The 19,502-nt window shown below is 39.8% G+C and overlaps 1 protein-coding gene across 1 annotated transcript; it reads left to right on the forward strand.

The window, feature by feature from the left end:
- The first annotated feature begins 102 nt into the window (after nt 1-102).
- On the forward strand, nt 103-19,154 carry TFB2M (transcription factor B2, mitochondrial). Its single transcript, XM_002923918.4, has 8 exons — nt 103-547; nt 1,402-1,490; nt 7,718-7,871; nt 8,193-8,341; nt 11,550-11,639; nt 14,083-14,145; nt 16,739-16,911; nt 18,741-19,154. The coding sequence occupies exons 1-8, from the start codon at nt 241-243 to the stop codon at nt 18,913-18,915; spliced, it is 1,200 nt and encodes a 399-aa protein (XP_002923964.2). The 5' UTR covers nt 103-240; the 3' UTR covers nt 18,916-19,154.
- Nucleotides 19,155-19,502: the final 348 nt, after the last annotated feature.

Here is a 19,502-nt window from a genome sequence, read left to right on the forward strand (position 1 = left end):
CGGATGGTCCGTCTCTCTCCTCGTCCGTCCACTCACAGTCCTCGGGCGGCTCGCCCGGACGGAAACGGAAGTGAGAGAAGTGACAAGAAGAGGAGCCGGATCGCATGCGCAGTTTGGGGTGTCTAGTAGTGCTGGCCTAGTCCGGTGGCAGGAAGGTGTTACACGTTGAGTTCTCTGTACGGAGCTCGCTGGCGATGTGACAGTCTCCGGTGACACTGGGACAGACCTTAGAGGGTGAAGATGTCGGTCCCGGTGGCGGGGCTGCCTCCGCGGCTGGCGCTCTCAGCCTTGGCCGGCGCTGGTCGCTTTTGCGTGTTGGGGTCGGGAGCGGTGAGGTGGAGGGGCGTCCGCGCGGCACACCGCCGGTTCTTGTCTGACCTCCAGCCGCAGCTGATGCCCTGTCAGGGCTTCCGAGACTCGCCCTCGTGGTCGCCCAAGTACCGCTCAGAGTCCAAGAGTTACATAACCAGTCCGAAACTGGCCACGACCTTGGTGCGGATCCTGAAGGAAGAAAACGCTGACCGGCTCATCCTGGAGTGCAATCCAGGTGAGTCCGCCGGGGACTGCCTTTCCTCGGAAGTTCATCGCTCCTGCCAACTCCCCTCGACCGCCCGTGGGGGGCCGCTTAGGACATAGCCCATTGGAGCAGCTTGGATGGTCGGTTTCGGTCATAACACCAGGAAATACTTGTGCAGCAGTTTGCACTTCACACAGCTTTGGATAAAACATGCTCCTAGATTTTACTGCCTCCTCAAAATACTTGCAAGCCCCCCCCTCCCCAGAGAACTTTTTATCTTTTACATAGGTCTCTTAGAGACCATAGCTGGATGCCGAGAACATAAGATGTATAGACTTTCTGAAAAATACTTTTTTTGTTTTGGTAAAGATTATATTTAAAAAAAAACCTCTATATCCAACGTGGGGCTCCAACTTACCACCCGGAGGTCAAGAGTCGCGTGCTCCACCGACTGAGCTAGCCAGGAGCCCCTGAAAAACTACCTTTTTAAAGGAGCATTGCCTGTCATGAGTCAGAACTGTTCAGGTTTGACAGTATCTTTCCTGGTTAAAGTATCTGAGTAGACCATGAATAAATGGTATTCTAAAGGCAACTTTGTATGTTTTTCCTGAGACATAGTGAAACATTGTGATGAAGAGCTCAGGCTTTGGCTTTGACAGAATGGATTCAAAGCCAAGCAGCACCACTTACCAGTTGTGATGTTGGAGTCAAATGATTTTATCTAATCCCCAGTTTTTCAACATGTAAATGAGGAGTGTAGTATCTACTTTGGGGGTGTTGTGAGGACCAAAATTAGATAATACATGTGAAACATCTACTCTAGTCGCTATTGAAAAAACTTGTTTCTTTTGCAAATAAACTTTTCCTTCTGTTAATAACACTAGGTCCTGGAATCCTGACTCAAGCGTTACTTGAAAGCAAGGCCAAAGTGATTGCCCTTGAAAGTAACAGAACTTTTCTTCCACATCTGGAGGTATACTTTTAGTTTCTAAACTAATTTATTGTTCAGTCAGCTATCTTTGAGTATTTAGGGAAGTGAAAATGAAGCACACAATTTATATTTGTAGAATCACTTTGGGGGGGCTTGCTGTAAATACGTTGTTATCCCCCATGACTAGAACATAGTATAAGTATCGTAGGTGGTATCAATGCTTGTTGAATGATTGGAGTTCTGAGACTTGTTCTCTGGTTCTAGCTCTGTTGCAGACAAGGTGGGTGACTTTGAGCAAAGTGTGTATTTGGCATCTCTAGGCTTGTTTCCTCATCTTTAGTAGGGTATCCTGCGCCTCTGCTTTCTGTGAACTTCGAATCTAGGTTAAATGAGACTATATTAAACTCTGGATTTAGGGTTTCAGAAGCAAGAACGTTTTGGTATAGTCACATACAATTGCATGTAGTGAAAGCATTATCCAAATGGGTTTGTTTTGTTTTTTTTAATGAATTCTGCTGCTTATAGTGGACAGGTATACGTAACAGTGAAGTGGAAATTCATTGTCTCACTGCCAGCCTCCTTCCTTCTCTTTCCCTTCCCTCCTGAGTCTCTAGATTCAGTTTAGGAAACTTATACTTCTCTGTGCCAAATTCCTGAAACCAGGTATGATGTATTATTTAAATATGCAGGACGACAACAAAAAATTATGAAAATGTCCACCAAATCCAGTTTATTTTTTAATAAAACTATGCATGTTAGGTGGTGGTTATCCTACAACTGACAGCTTTGAAAGAATGAAAAGGTGTGTTTTTGTTTTTGTTTTTTAAGATTTTATTTGAGAGAGAGAGTGCACAAGCGGGGGAGTGGCAGAGGGAGAGAGAGCAGAGCCGAGCAGGGACTCCGATATGGGACTTGATCCCAGGACCCTGAGATCATAGCCTGACCCGAAGGCAGGTGCTTAACCGAGTGAGCCACCCAGGCGCCCCAAGAATGCAAGGTTTTAGCCAGGTTATTTAATTGATGCTGAATTTGCTGGAATCCCAAAAAACATGAAGAGAAAAGAACACAAGTGTTTAAAGATTGTGAAGTGTGATTTAGTCGCCATAGCCATTTGTAATTTCAATTTCACCTTAGGAACTGGAAACCAGATAGCTTTTATTTTGATCTTTTAAAAAAAGGATTACTTTTGAGAAAGAGAGAATCTTCACCAGGCTCCACACCCAGGTTGGAGCCTAGCCTGGGGCTTGATTTCAGGACTCTGAGATCATGACTTGAGCAAAATCAAGAGTTGGACACTCAACTGACTAAGCCATCCAAGTGCCCCAAGGCCTACTTTTGAAGGTTAATCTGCATGTTCACAAAATAATTAAAATGCATTAAAGTGTCTATTTAGTTTCTTATCCAGTAACACAGTAGTTGCTTTCTTGTAAGATCAAGATATGTGTTAATTTGAAAACAGTGATTCCGTGAGAAATGGAGTGTTGGGGGCTAGAAAGTTCATGATATGCAGAACTTCCCTGTAAGAAATACAGGAATATTCATTGTAAATGTTTCTGAAACTTCAGTGTAAACTAAAAATCCATCTTGATCAAATCCAGTCTTTGGTTAGAACTGAGTTTGTGTTCTACTGCCTTTTAGTTTCTGCCTTTTAGTTCTACTGGCTTTTAGTTTCTTTCTAACTCCCTATCCCCCCTCCCCTCAGCACTAACTTGAGCTCAGCCCTCAGTAGGTATTCACTCTTATTAACCATCATTATGACACAGGGAGAAGCCATTCAGATAAGGTATTATGTGAATTCATCTATTTGCCAGAATAAAAGAGAAGTAACCATTAAAATAGAAGTTTTTTTGGGCGCCTGGGTGGCTCAGTCAGTTAAGTGTCCAACTCTTGGTTTCAGCTCAGGTCATGATCTCAGGATAGTGAGATCAAGCCCTGAGTAGGGCTTCTTGCTCAGCAGGGAGTTGGCTTGAAGATTCTCTCTCTGTTTGCCCCTCCACCCCGCTTGTGTGCATGCTTGCACACGCTCTCTCTCTAAAATAAATAAATCTTCAAAAACAATGAAATAAAAAATAAATAGAAGTCTTGTGGTATCCTTAAATCACAGCTTTAAAGTGGTGCTCTCAGCAGACAATGCTTCTAGCCACCCAAGGTATGCTCCTAAAAACTGAAAAGATTTTCAAGGGATGACACTTGACTCTGAATTTCTGTCTAACGTTAGAACCCCCACCCTCTCTGATAAGATTCCTGGGACTCCACATTAACAGTGTCTCAAGCAGGAACAGTTAATTCTCCTATCTGGATGTGCTAGAGATAACAGTTTTCAAATTGTGTTCTATAATAATAAATCATGATATATTCCTTTTGAAAAGGAGAACTGTTGCAGAAAGAGCTGTACATGTTCAGTTGAAGAGCCCTCAGCTTTTGGGACAAGTGGTGTGGTATTTCAGCAGAGACAGAACAGTCTTTTCAAGTCAGGCTGAATGTCAGCCCTAGCCATCACTACCTTTAAGACCCTTGGGCAATGAAGTAATTTAACCTCTTTGACTTTGGTTTTCCTCATATATAAAGTAGAGATGTTAATGCCCACTTGTAAAGGATCTTGTTGCAATTTATTTTTATTTTAAATAATTTGTTTATTTTAGAGAGGGAGCAGGGGTGGCGGGAGAAGGGCAGAGAGGGAGGGAGAGAGAGAATCAGAAGCAAACTCCCGGCTGAGTGAGGAGCCCAACCTGAGGCTCGATCTCATGACCCTGAAATCATTACCTGATCCATAATCAAGAGTTGGACGCTTAACCAACTGTGCCACCCAGGTGCCCCTCTTATTGCAATTTATTTTTTTTTGGTTTTGCTTCTTTTAATAATAATTTTTTATTATCTTATGTTAGTCACCATACAGTATATCCTTAGTTTTTGATGTAATGTTCCATGATTCATTATTTGCGTATAATACCCAGTGCACCATGCAATATGTGCCCTCCCAGCTTATCCCAGTCAGATAACACATTTTAATTACAAAAGCAGCATACAATTAAAAATGCAAACAAAATGAAGAAAAAGAAAAATTCATCCTTAATCCTACCGCTTAGAGATAATGGTAAATTTATTGTATTTTTCTTTTTTTTTATTTTAATGTTCTTTTTATTATATTATGTTACTCACCATACAGTACATCCCTGGTTTCTGATGTAAAGTTAGATGATTCATTAGTTGCATATAACACACAGTGCACCATGCAATACATGCCCTCCTTCCTACCCATCACCAGCTTATCCCATTCCCCCACCCCCCTCCCCTCTGAAGCCCTCAGTTTGTTTCTCATAGTCCATACTCTCATGCTTCATTCCCCCTTCTGATTACACCCCCTTTCCTTTCTTCCCCTACCGATCTTCCTAGTTCTTATGTTCCACAGATGAGAGAAATCATATGATAATTGTCTTTCTGGNCTCTCATGCTTCATTCCCCCTTCTGATTACACCCCCTTTCCTTTCTTCCCCTACCGATCTTCCTAGTTCTTATGTTCCACAGATGAGAGAAATCATGTTCTGGCCACTTTAACTCTGTTTCTGTTGGTGCTGCTCAACCCTGCAGTGTCCCTGGATGTGCGCCCCATGGCCGGGGTTCCAGCCCTCACTTCCAGGGCCGGCGCATCTCTGTCCTTTGTGTTTCCAACCCCGCCAGCCGCCAGCCGCCCCTGCACACTCCCGGAGCTCCCNTATTGACCTGGACCCAGGCTCTGTGCCCTTGTTTTATAGGGATCTTAGGGATGTGGGCTTCTTGATTTTTCAGCCTGCCTTCTGGGGGAGGGGCCTGCCGTGCCGATACCCAGGCAACCCTGTTTGGGTAGAGTCTCCGTGTCCCCTGCGAGGGGGGATGGGGATGGGCACGCTGTGAGCCGGTATTTCCAGGCTTTTTCTCTGGCGGCTTTCCCTGGTGGTTTGCTGTGCCTCTTCTGAGAGTCAGAGCAGCAGTGGCCGAATCTCAGCCTCTGTCTCAGAACAGAGGGATCGCGGACTGTTCTCCACTGATGTTCTGGCCACTTTAACTCTGTTTCTGTTGGTGCTGCTCAACCCTGCAGTGTCCCTGGATGTGCGCCCCATGGCCGGGGTTCCAGCCCTCACTTCCAGGGCCGGCGCATCTCTGTCCTTTGTGTTTCCAACCCCGCCAGCCGCCAGCCGCCCCTGCACACTCCCGGAGCTCCCGGTCTCAGTCTGGTTCCAGTGAGTGCACCGGAGCTCCGTTTCAGTCTGGTGGCGCGCGTTCCCCGGCTCACGGTCTTAGTCTGCTGTCTCGCGGGTGCCATCCGCGAGTCCGCCTGCTCCCCGTGCAGGTGGCTACCGCTTCCCAGCGCCCGAACGCGGCGGCTCCCTCCCCCTTCGTTTATCTTCCGATATCTGTGTGCAGTTTCATGGCTCCCCGCTTCGTACCTCAGTACTCAGCGCTGGAGATGTTCATTTGTAGAGATCCAGATGTATCTTCCTGCGTCTCAGGCTGATTCCGGATGTTCAGGCTGGTCTGGTACCTATGCAACTCGACTCAGGGGACCGGCTGAAAAAGGGGTCCCCTACTCCCCTGCCATCTTAACTCAGAGCCAGTTGGTATTCTATATTCTGTGTGGGACAGTCACACAAATCTATACAGGTACTGTCCACACTAGAGCTGCCAATGCTCCTGGGTCAAAGCTGCGCACCTCTGACAATCACAGAGATGAAATACCAGTGGAGAAAAACTTCCGCCTCCACCGCCCACCCTCACGTGACTCTCCTAGCCCTCTTGTTGCAATTTAAATAAGATGAACTGTGCTTCCTGTTTTTGAATCCTAATTGCAGTCGAGTTTTTAAATGTGATTTCATTGTTGTAGAACTAAATTATTCTGCAGTTCTGGCTGTTGTATTGTTATTACCATTATTCATGCTACGTGACAGATGCAAAAACAAAAAAGTATGACTCTTGAATAACTTCTGAGGTTATTTTATTGCCATACATACAGAACAATTTGTAAGAATTTCAAGATAATCTCTTTTTAAGATAAGCATCAAGTGAGTGTTCTTTTTTCTAGCTGTCATGACACCACACTCTGGTTTTCTTCTTTACATTTTTGGTTTATTCTCAGCTTCTTGTGAGACTCTGGCATTACTCCGTCCCCAGGCCTCATCTTCTGTGCTTCCTCCTAGGGGGTCTCATCTGCACCCCTGGCTTTATAACCTTCAACAAGCGAAATTCTCACCAACTCATATCTTTAGCCTGGACCACTCCACTGACTTCCCTATTCAGGTCTACAACTTCCTACCTGGCATCTCCACGTGGTTCACCTGTAATAGGCATCTCAAACTTAACAGGACCAAAAGTATATGATTTCTATCCCAGTCTGTTCCTTCCCTAGTCTTTCTCAAGGGTCTCTATGAAAATGATCATTAGAATTTACTGGATTTAGAAATAAAATAATACAAGGTTGAAATCACTTATGAAAAATTAGGCTTTTTATTTCATAACTTTAAATTGCAAATCTTGAAACCTTGATATACACCAATAGAATTTTCTGTGCATGAGAATCTCAAGTCACATTAATTTCTTCTGTTTGATCTTTTTATAACTTCAAATTAAGTTTATGGAGTCTATAGCTAACCCTTGCTCTCACTACTAAGATGTCCCAAGCTACGGCAGAATGAGCACATCAGGGTGGTAAAAAGATGGAGGTATATTGGACCTCTGGCAGACAAGGAGCTTTCCTTCTGCAGTTGCTTCTGTCTTTAGAAAACATAAATGAAAAATCAAGGGGAAAAGAGAAAGTGACCTACACGATGAGTGTAGCTAAGTTCATATGGCAAAGGACTAATTAAACTCTTCTAGTAAAAACAGGACTGTCTGCCTTTCACTTGAATATTTTTATCGTTTCTCTCTATGAAGCATCTGGCCCCAACTAGCAGATGGGTTGCGGCTCTCTGCCTGGGCCCAGGTGCGGTCTCCGAATCTCTGCCCAAGCTCCACGCAGCCGCCACTAAGCGGTCAGATTAGTGTGAGGATGCTTTTGGAACAGCTGAACCAATTGAGATAAAGTAGAGAAAGTGAAAGGATAAGTGAGAATATGTTGAAGGTTTTTTGGTTTGGGGGTTTTTTCTTAGTAATACTGTACTTTCATAGCTTTTCAGGCATTAATTAATTTCTCTTAACTCTTAAATTTTAGGGTAAGTTTTTTGAAGTAGATCTTTAAATTGATACAAAGTCTCCCTAACGCTGACACTTTTAAACACGTTATCTCTGTTTCTCTTCAGTCCCTGCGAGAAAAGGTGAATGGAAAACTAGAAGTGGTCTACTGTGACTTCTTTAAAATGGATCCTAGAAATTCTGGAATAGCAAAACCTCCCATTATGATTTCAGAAACGCTTTTTCATCATTTTGGAATAAAAGCAGTTCCTTGGTCAGAAGGTAATTTTTGTCATTCACTGCAGCAAACAGCTTGTAATTTGCCAGCTTTCTCTAGCAGGACACCTTGTCGGCTGAAGAGATCCACGTCCTGTTTAGATGATAGAGTTTTGGGTGGGTGGTCTCAGGTGACTGTGGCTTTTCCCTCACGTAGACAGAATTCGAGCAGTTCCACAGAGGCCAACCTCCCTATCAAAGAAAGATGCTGAGGCTTCCTTTTAATTGACTTAACATAGTTTGTTAACTTAGTTTGACTCAATAAAATATGATCTTAGGGACAAGTTTTAACAACTTCTCAAATGTTTTTGCTTGTATTCCCAACAGATACCCCTTTAAGAGTAATTGGAATCTTCCCAGCAAAAAATGAAAAAAAGATACTTTGGAAACTTTTATATGACATCTATTCTTCTACTTCTGTGTACAGTTATGGACGAGTAGAACTGAATATGTTTGTTACTGAAAGGGAATATGAGGTGGGTTATTGTTTGAAAGTTTTGTGATCTTTCTCTGAGTGGTCTTAATCTGTGTGACTTTAATTTGAGCTCATGACATTGAGAGTATTAAGATGGTTTTTAAATTTCTGTAGAGCAGTCTTTAGGTTCGATTTTTTTAAGGTTTTTTTGTGGTTAAATATACGTGACATATTTACCATTTTAACTTTTTAAGCGTACAGTTCAGTGGCATGAAGTATATTCACGTTGTGGTACAACTGTTAGCACCATCTATCTCTTCTCAGCACATTTTTATCATTCCATACCGAATTAAACATTACTTCCCCATCTCCCCCTTCCCCTGAGCCTCTGGTAAACATTGTTCTACTTTCTGTCTCAATGAATTTGACTATTCTAGGCACTTTGTCATAGGTGGAATCATAGAATATTGCACTTTGTGTCTGACTGACTTCACTTATGCCTTTATGGTTTCATCCAAGTTGTAGCATGTGTCAGAATTTCATTTTCTTTTTAAGGCTGAAAAATTTACCATTGCGTGCATAGATATATGTATATATTTACACACAAACACATATACACATAGATACATACACCCACCACCTCGTCTTTATCCATTCTTCTGTCATTGGACATTTGAGTTGCTTCCACGTTTCATTGTTGTGAATGATGCTGCCGTGAGCTTTGGTGTGCAAATATCTCTTCCAGTCCTGGCTTTCAGTACTTTTGGCTATATACCCAGAAGTGGAATTTTCGAATCATTTGGCAGTACTATTTTTTTTTTAAAGATTTTATTTATTTTTTGGGGAGGGGGAGAGGGCAGGCGGGGGAAAGGGAGAGAGAATCTTTTTAAAATTATTTTTTAAGATTTTTTTAAAAAATATTTTTAAAATTTATTTATTTGAGCAAGATGGAGAAGCAGACCCCAACTGAGCATGGAGCCTGAGTTGGGGCTCAATCCCAAGACCCCGAGATCATGACCTGAGCTGAAGGCAGATGCTTAACCCACTGAGCCACCCTGCTGCTCCAATACTATTTTTAATTTTTTTCAATTTTGTAATTTTTTAAGGACCCACCCTGCTGTTTTCTGTAGTGTTTGTACCATTTTATATTCCCACCAGCAATGCACAGGAGTTCCAATTTCTCCATGTTCTCTCCAACATTTGTTTTCTGTTTTTTTATAATACCTGTTGTGCTGTGAACTCACTGTGGTTTTGATTTGATTAGTAATGTTGAACATCTTTCATGTGCTTATAGACCATTTGTTTATCATCTTTGGAGGAATGTCTATGAAAGTCCTTTGCCTTTTTCTTTGGGTTGTTTTTCTGTTGAGTTTAAGGAGTTATTTATATATTCTCAATATTAAACTCTGCTCAGATATGTGATTTGTGAACATTTTCTCCCCAACTATGGGTTGCCGTTTTACACTGTTGTGTCCTTTGATTCCCAAAGTTTTTAATTTTGATGAAGTCCAGTTTGTCTATTTTTTCTTTTTGTTGCCTGTGCCTCTAGTGTCATAGCTAAGAAATCACTGTTAAATCCAGTGTTGTGAAGCTTTTCACTTGTATTTTCTTCTAAGAGTCTTATAGTTTCAGCTCTTACATTCTGGTCTTTGATCCATTTTGAATTACTTTTTTTTATATGGTGTCGGGTAAAGGTCCAGCTTCATTCTTTTGCATATGGGTATCTAGTTTCCCCAGCATCTTTTGTTGAAAAGGTTGTCCCTTTACCTCATCGAATGGCCTTGGTACCCTTATCAAAACATCATTTAGTCATACACACAAGGGTCTGTTTCTGGGCTATTTTATTACATTAAGCTATTCAGTGTCTCTTGAGATTCCATATGAATTTTAGGATGGGTTTTTCTATTTCTGTGAAAAGAACATCATTGGGATTTTTTTTTAAAGATTTATTTATTTATTTATTTGACAGAGATAGAGACAGCCAGTGAGAGAGGGAACACAAGCAGGGGGAGTGGGAGAGGAAGAAGCAGGCTCATAGCGGAGGAGCCTGATGTGGGACTCGATCCCATAACGCCGGGATCACGCCCTGAGCCGAAGGCAGATGCTTAACCGCTGTGCCACCCAGGCACCCCCATCATTGGGATTTTGATAGGGATTGCATTGACTCTCTAGGTCCCTTCGGGACATCTTAACATTGGTCACTCTTCCAATCTGTGAACACAGGTTGTTTTTCTGTTTGTGTTTATATTTCTTACATTGGTGTTTTGTAGTTTTCAGTGTACAAGACTTTCCCCTCCTTGGTTAAATTAATTCCCAAGTATTTTACTCTTTTGGATGCTGTTGTAAATGGAGTTGTTTCCTTAATTTTACTTTTCAGATTATTTGTTGTTAGTATATTGAAATATGATTGACTTTTGTGTGTTCATTTTTATATCCTGCAACTTTGTTGAATTCATGTACTAGTTGTAACAGGAGTATTTAGAGTTTTTGGACTCTGCTCTCTGCAATTGAAGGGCCTTCTGAAGTTCTTTATAGTGTGTTGAGAGTAATGTTTCTTTTCTGCTCAGAATGCCTCACATTATTAATCTTCCAATCCATTGTAGCCTGAGAGTTATGGGCTAGGATAGTGGAGCAAGAAATGGAAGGGTGGTTTACACACCAAGACTCAGTAAAGAAATAGTGACTATCCACGGAAAGAGTAGGGGACTTAGAACCGTGAGGATGTACATACATTACATACATGAAAGATTGAAAGAAGAGAAACGGGAAATGCTTCAGATTTTATCTTGCTACTGGGGAAATATTCTAGTGCTTCTCTTACCATGGACCTTCTCACGTGTGGTTTCCGCTGTGTAGTGCTCTCTCATTCACTGAGGAAACCACTCATCCTTGAAGTGTCAGCCTGAGCAACTCTTGACTCAGAATTTACTAGCCCACCTGATACATACTTCTAACACATACTTGTCCTTCTCCACAGTGATTATTCATTTTTGTGTCATTTTTTTCTTTAATGAGATTTTGCCCTGATAGGGTTTTGACTAAAGGAAGTCAATCTCACATACATTATATTTTAAGTGTCCATGATGATATATTTCAATATGAAAGTTTAAAAAGATTTTCTCTTCTTTGAAATGGTTATGGTTAAGATTTTGCAATTCTAATTTTCTTTAATTTCTAAATACTATTAAGATATTACCTTTAAGATTCAGAATTTTATTTTGATTGCTTATAGTTATGTAAACATGTAACTTTTATTTTCCCTTTATTAGAAACTGGTGGCAAGTCCCCAAAATCCGCACTTGTATCAAGCATTAAGTGTGCTCTGGCAAGTAGCTTGTAAGATTAAGCTTCTGCATGTGGTAAGTAAAATCCTTCTAAATGGCAACAGAGAACTTCATTTTTATTTTTTTATTTTTTTATTATTTATTTATTTTATTTTATTTAAATTCAGTTAAGTGTATTATTAGTTTCAGAGGTAGAGTTCAGTGATTCATCAGTTGTACTTCACGTGTCCTCCTTAATGCCCATCACCCAGTTATCCTATTCCCCCAGCCCCTGAACTTCATTGTTTTTAAAGATACTACCTTTTGCGGCGCCTGGGTGGCACAGCGGTTGAGCGTCTGCCTTTGGCTCAGGGCGTGATCCCGGTGTTCTGGGATCGAGCCCCACATCAGGCTTCTCCGCTATGAGCCTGCTTCTTCCTCTCCCACTCCCCCTGCTTGTGTTCCCTCTCTCACTGGCTGTCTCTATCTCTGTCAAATAAATAATTAAAAAATCTTTAAAAAAAAAAAAAGATACTACCTTTTTGTGACCAGTAAATGAAAAAAAAATGAAAAATGAATTTTATTATTTTTCCCAGCTGTTGAAGATAACAGAGCTAGTGCTTCTATTTTTGTCACAAATATTGATATATTTCTCGGATTATAAAAATAATATGTATATGCTCATTCTAAAAATGTGAGACATAAAGAAAGAAAAGAAAGAAAGAAAGAAAGAAGGAAAGAAAGAAAGAAAAAGAAAAAAAGAATTTTAAAAACTCAACACTACAATTCCACCACCCAGAGGTCGCTATTGACATTTGTGGCCTGTTTGTAACCTTTTATTTTTCCTCTGTGTGTTTTTTTTTAATAGTAGAGATTATATTATTTTGTATCTTATTTTTTTCACTTAACAGCTAATAGATAGTGATAAGGTTTTTTCCTCTCATCACTAGACATTTTTCCTAAGTTTTTAATGGCCAGTTAAAACCTCATTATACAGGGGCGCCTGGGTGGCACAACGGTTAAGCATCTGCCTTCGGCTCAGGGCGTGATCCCGGCGTTCTGGGATCGAGCCCCACGTCAGACTCCTCTGCTAAGAGCCTGCTTCTTTCTCTCCCACTCCCCCTGCTGTGTTCCCTCTCTCGCTGGCTGTCTCTATCTCTGTCGAATAAATAAAAAAACAAAACAAAACAAAACACCTCACTATACAGCATTCCCCTCTTTAGTTTATTTCCTTAGGCAAGATCAGAGTCATCTCACAGAAACAGAATGTGAGCCACACAGGTGGTTTCACGTGCAGTGCTACGTTTAGTTGCACTTATAAAAAAGTAAAAAAGAAACAGGTAAAACTAATGTTAATATATTTTATTTAATCTCGATTTAAAATATTATCATTTCAGTGTATAATCAGTATTTTACAATTAGTTATTACATAATTTGAATTTTTTTTTTTTTTTAGGTATAGGGCCTTTGAAGTCCAGTGTGTATTTTATACTTAACAACACATATCCATTCAGACTAGATACGGTCAGGGGTCAGGAGCCACATATGACTAGTGGCCACTGTATTCATAGCAAAGGGCCAGAGTGAAGGAAAAACTGGTAAACACTATTTCTTTCACACAATAATTTGGCCTTTCTTTTTTGCTGGTTGTATGTTTATGTATCCCCCTTGTTCTTCTGAGGATGTGTTGGTTTCATTTTAAATTTCATCGTGTGTATCTCCATGTAGTCCCTTCAGTATTGTTGTCCAGGAGCACATTAAGCCCCTCGGGGTGCATACTTAGTCGTTAGAATGTTACCCATGTGATTTTAGCTTTTGTTCCAATTCTGTGTGTTTTCCTCCAAAATATGAGGTTCCTAGATTGGCTCTCTGTTCCTTGTCTTTAGTGTCTGTCATGCTTTTATTGTTTTTCTGTATTCCCAGAAGTCTTTACACACTGTTGTTCACAGCACTGACCCTGAACTTGTGGACCATAACATTGGTACTGTGGTTCTTGGTGTCCCTAAAATCCTTTCTTACCTCAGTGATCTCTCATTCTGTTGGCTTTTTATCTGGGCTTCCTCTCCTTATGGCTGTCAGCTAGTTTCTTCATAAAGGCCTCCTGAGGACTTTAGCTTTCTGGAGAATCTTCTCTTTTTTCTGTTCTGCAATATTTATTTTCAAAGGCCCTATGTTGACTTTTGACATTCATTAATGTCAGTGTTGATCTGATGGGCCCTCACCTTAATATGGAAATCTTAGCTGTTAAACCAGCTTAAGGACCTATTTGCATGATTATATTAAGGATGATACTCTATCTAAATAAGAGAATTAGCAATATCAGGATAGACCTTTGATACTCCTCTTTATCTAGAAAAAAACAAGGAGAAAGAAGAGGGAAGTTGATGATTTAACTATCCCACGTTGTTTTTCTTAAGTGCAATTAGAATGGTGACTTGGGTTTAATTCACTCTGTTGTTTAAAGGCAGTAATAATTCGGGGCACTTTGACTAAAGAGAACTAAAAGAAATGTTTTTTGTTTCATTTACCTTCGCTCAAGGAGCCTTGGTCCTCATTTGGTGTATACAGCCAAAGTGGGCAACAGAAAAAGCAGAAGAATAAGGTAAGAATGAATACCCTTCTCTTTTTCCCTCTAAATGGAATGTCCTATTTTCTTTAAGATTATCTGGTATCCTGTATTTAGTTAAGGTGTTTAATTTTAGAATATTTGGAAATGTTCTTTAAACATATCTTAAGGCTTTTAATAAATTCAAATTATTTTGGAAGAGAGTTGTAGTTTTCAGGTGATTATACAGTGGGTACTAGTTAGCATAGTAATAGGCTTAAACAGAATTTGACTTCCATCTCTATCTCTCTTGAAATGAAGATACATCCCAAATTTGGAAAATACAATCATCTTAGTATTCATCTAATTTGATAAACTACAGACAGAAATTTAAAAGTCAGAAACCTGTCATTTTACTATTTATGATGATTGAGTTCATCAACAGGTATGTATTGTTTCTTACCCAGACGGTGGGGCTTTTGTTTGTGTTTTCCCCTTTTTATAGAACCAAAGTGATGATGTTATAAAGTGATCTTCCATTTACTTTATTTCAGGGGGACTTATAGCAGAATTGGAATAAAGTAGCTGAATTTTTAAAACCAATCCAAAGTTTGACTTCAGGATGAAATGATAATGATTTGGACCAGTTCAGCCTGAAGGTCCCATTTGCCTGCTTGCTTTGTTTTTTTTCCTCACTCTTCCCACTAAAAGAAAAAAAGAAAATGATCAATTTAGAAATGGTTTGACTTTTCAGTGATCAGTCATTGTTGTGATCATTGAGATTTTAGCTCTCTTTCACGCTTCATAAGCATATTTTTGTAGTCTCACAAAATAGAATCAGAGTAATTTATTTTGGCTTAAGACCATTAGGAACTTATCCAAATGTCCCCAAAGTGAACAATCCTGTGTATAAGATACTATCACTTTTTCATTGACAAGAGCAAAAGCTAAAAAAGGTTTTTTTGGCCAACTTAAATACATAAGCTCTAGGGATGAAAAGGAGAAAACCAGATGTCATGTTTCATGAGAGAATTGTGTTCAAATAGTCCCCTCGTATCTCTGATATCAGCATGTTCATAATTGCTACAGAGGCACTTGGAGACATTTAGCAGTTTTTTAGAGCACATTATTTTTATTTCCATCCAAGTTGTTTGGGATTTTCCACTTTTTGGAAGCCATTTTTTTATCACTGGAACTTTTTTGCTAAGCTACAGATAGCCATCCATTTTACACCAGGACAGTTTTTTTCTTCCCTATTTACCAAGTAGGTCTGTTATCTGTAACTACAAAGCTATCTACCAGGTTCCTTTTTTTTTTTTTTTAATTGATTTTTAAGTAACCTGGGGCTTGAACTCGCAACCCTGAAGAATTGCATGCTCTACCAACTGAGCCAGCCAGGTACCCCCTACCAGCTTGCTTTCTAAAGTCACCTTCAAAAGTCTTAACTAACAGCAACATATAACACTTTGAGTTATGAGGTTATCTCCTTCCCTCTCTAATTAATAATGACTAAATATTTTTTGAATTTCATTGCCTTCTTTTTTTTTTTTTTTAAACGAATTCCTTCAACTACAGGCATCCAAAATTAGAAACTAGAATTGATTGAAAGTTACTTTTTCAGGCAATAGGTCTTCCACAAAGAGTGTATATATTCAAAAATGTATATGTTATGTACGTACATATATATGTGTGTGTGTGTATATATAGTTAGATATGTAAATAAGGGATCACTACCTAATATATGAGATTTCCAAAGGACTTAAATGTAAGGCCTCTGTGCTTTCTGAGGGATGATATCAGAGGAAAAAAACATCTTAACCTTACATTAAGGCATGTACTTTAAAAAAAAATCGGAATACTGTATACTAGAGCAGGTTGGCCAACTTTTTTAGTAAAAGGCCAAGCAGCAAATGTTTTATGCTTTGCAGACCACATAGTAGTCTCTGTCCTATTCTTTGTTTTTGCTTTTTTTTTTTTTTCTTTTAAACAGTCCTTTCCAAAATAAAAACAATTCTTAGATCCAGACTATACAAAAACAGGCAGGCCATGGACCATAGTTTGTAACCCCATATTTTTTTAAATATCCAAGGGAAAATTATAAGTCAATAATGCTTTTTTATCCTTAGGATCTGGTGTTATGTCTCAAATATAGAAGAAACTCAGTACATGTTAGTGTCCTGTTTGGGATTTGATTTTACCCTGCTCAAAGTTAATAAGCTGTTACTCTTTCATGGATACTGCCCAAAGGTAGACTCCTGGATCAGACGAAAGACTTTATCTGCCCCCACATCCCATGGGGTAACGTGATGTTCCTCAGTTGACGGTGTACGTGCTGGAGCTTGCGTTGCAGCTTAGAAACAGAGAGCTGGGGATCCACTTCTTTTATAGCACACAGGAAGCCAGCTCCTCTTTGTCCTGGAGAGAACCATTATCTCATCCCACAAGGTGGCTTGCTGCAGACAACCTTGAGAAACCCCGGGAAAGAATGGTTGGGGCCTTGCATCCTTGGCACACCCAGCAAGAATGTACAGGGACGCTCGGGGTCTATGGTGATAGTCCCGTCCGGCAGCTGGCTTGAATGAGTGAGTGAGCTCTGTCTTGCTCTGGCGGTATTTTATGACTAACACAATTTATTTTTTTCTCTCTCCAGAAACCACTAGAACCAAAAAATAAACAAGTAGGACAAAACATGTGTTTAATTCAACTGACTCCTCTTCGGAATTTATTTACAGAAAATTTAACATCTGTTAACTATGATGTATTTTTTCACATGTTAAAGCAGTGTTTTATGAAGCGCAATTTCAAGCTAATGGACCATTTACAGTAAGTAAGAGGAATAAAAGCAAGGGTAAAAGTAGCAATTTAATGTAAGAATTATACTTTCTTGTTAAAGGTCCATTTTCTGGATCTTGCATATCTTGATTAACAGTGAGGTACCATGTTTTCACTCATCTATTTCTCTACAACACTTCCTTCCCTGGTGCACATTTTTAGAAAAATAAAATTCCCTTTTCCACATAGTCTCCTGAACTTAATTTTTTTTTTCCTTTGAAAAAACGACTAGGGATGCCTATCAGTTGTTTCCTCTTTGTCTGAGTGTATGCCCAGGATTGACTTACGTGGAGAGCTAGCTGCTTGCCAGTGACCAAGCTAGAAGCAGCATCAGTGGTGGCAAACCCACCATCTTCCTTTTCTCACTGCCTGTCCCTCGTGGGTTTATTTCCTAACCGAAGCAGGCACAGATTATTCTACCACCCTAGTCCTTCTGTCCTGGACCAAATTTTATGGTTCTGCCTAAAGCTTTATAAAATTATAGCTGTTACTGCCTCCTTGGGAGCTATAGAACTTTTCCATGGGGCTGATGGGTACAGTTCTGTAAGTTATGCATGACGCCTTGGAATCAGCAGCCCATAGTCAAAGTACTGTCAGAGAATGGGTGAAACTCTGAATGAGCTGTTGATTGAACAATATTTGTGTAAAAATAAATGTTAAGCCTGGCAATAGACCAGTAAAAGTAATCTATTTTTCATCTTCTCACCTTGTGGTAGTGACTATTTTGAGTGGAAATATGAAGAATATAGGAAATTAGGGGCACTTGGGTGGTTCAGTCAGTTGAGCATCTGACTCTTGATCTCAGCTCAGGTCGTGATCTTGGGGTTGTGAGTTCAAGCTCTGTGTGGAACCTACCTAAAAAAAGAAAAAGAAAAGAGAGAGAGAAAGAAAGAAAGAGAGAGAGAGAGAGCGAGAAAGAAAGAAAGAAAGCAAGAAAGGAAGAAAGGAAAAATGAATATAGGAAATTAAGCAATAAATATGTAAACTATGGTGAAAAAATGTTAACGATTCCCTCTGTGATCTCTGAATTGAAAGCATGTTTACACCTGTGACCGGGATTCCATTCAGAATCAAAAAGTATTGGAAATAGATTCCACCAACCTACCACAGTTGTTTAGTTTTTATTGTCAGAGGCTCACTGATGGTTTCTTGCAAGGCAGTTTTCTGCTTTATAATTTATTCACAGGTAATTGTTACATAAAAAGGTGAAAACTATTCCCTCTTTGAAATCTAGTAGATGCCAGTTTCTGCTGTTTGTACTTATTGAACTATTACATGGACCCATATGGAGTTAAGAATGTTTTTGCAGGGTGCCTGGGTGGCTCAGTTGTTAAGCGTCTGCCTTCTGCTCAGGTTGTGATCCCAGGGTTCTGGGATCCAGCCCGTGTTGGGCTCCCTGCTTGGCGGGAAGCCTGCTTCTTCCTCTCCCTCTGCCCACTGCTTGTGTTCCCTCTCTCGCTGTTTCTCTCTCTGTCAAATAAATAAATAAAATCTTAAAAAAAAAAGTTTTTGCAGAGAGTTAACAGATGAAAGAGGTAGGCAGAAGAATTTTTTTGAAGGGCAATGTTAAACTAGAATTTTGTGTAAGAATTGATGAGAACATGTTAAAGCCCAGATTGCTCTTTTCGTGACAGGTAAGACATGAAACTTTAGAAATAATAGTAAAAGCTATACATTATATGTAAACTCTTAAACCAAACAAGATTAACTATGTATCCATAAGTTAAGCGTTTTAAATTGGGCATAGAAGCCATCTCTACCAACATTTACTGTGATTATAGAAAGGAATTAAGCAGATTTACTTTGTGTTTCTTCTGCAGGTTATTGAGTCCAGTTAACGCAACGGCTATATTGAAGCAAATAGGGAAACATGGAGACATGAAAATAACAGAGCTGTACCCTCAAGACTTTAAACTGCTTTTTGAAACTATAGAGTGTTCCAAAGAATCTTGTAGGTGGCTATTTGACGATTGCATTGAAGAGATGATCATGTAGGGAACTTGACTGCCCACACGTGAGCTGGAGCCTTGACTTATTTGGAAATTATGGCACAAACAGAAGAGAACTAAGTTTGAAAAGCTTCCAGGCTTTCAACAGAAAAGAACTGTTCTTGTTTTGCAGCTTGGGCAGGTAATTTCTTCTGAAGGTGATACCTTTAGTAAATTGGATAAAACCATGGCTGCTATTTTATTCACAAAAAATAAAATGAAAACTTCTGTTAATTGTGGATTTGATCAGATTGCATTTGTTTTGTTTTAAATTCCTATCTACTGTAGACATACTGGTAGTTGTAGGGTTTTGCCAGATGAAATTTAGTTTTAAAAATCCCTTTGGCCAAGGGTGCCTGGCTGGCTCAGTCAATAGAGTGTATGAGTTGATCTCAGGGTTGTGAGTTTAAGCCCCATGTTGGGTGTGGAGCTTACTTAAAAAAAAAAATCCCTTTGGTGAAATATCTTACATTGTATTAACTTAACTATTCCACTTTCACTGTTGATTTTTGCTTCCTCCTAGAGGGCAAAAGAGTTTGTACATTATTAAGCTAGAAAGTAAATTAAAATGATTTAAATGGTTTGTTTTACTTT

This window comes from Ailuropoda melanoleuca, chromosome 8 (assembly GCF_002007445.2).
Source record: "Ailuropoda melanoleuca isolate Jingjing chromosome 8, ASM200744v2, whole genome shotgun sequence".
Lineage (NCBI taxonomy): Eukaryota > Metazoa > Chordata > Mammalia > Carnivora > Ursidae > Ailuropoda > Ailuropoda melanoleuca.

Bases quoted from the DNA above. Each gene is read 5' to 3' on its own strand.
- TFB2M (XM_002923918.4), top strand. From the start codon at position 241: ATGTCGGTCCCGGTGGCGGGGCTGCCTCCGCGGCTGGCGCTCTCAGCC. The intron at 7,872-8,192 runs GTAATTTTTGTC...TATTCCCAACAG, and splicing joins AGCAGTTCCTTGGTCAGAAG to ATACCCCTTTAAGAGTAATT. The intron at 8,342-11,549 runs GTGGGTTATTGT...TCCCTTTATTAG, and splicing joins TTACTGAAAGGGAATATGAG to AAACTGGTGGCAAGTCCCCA.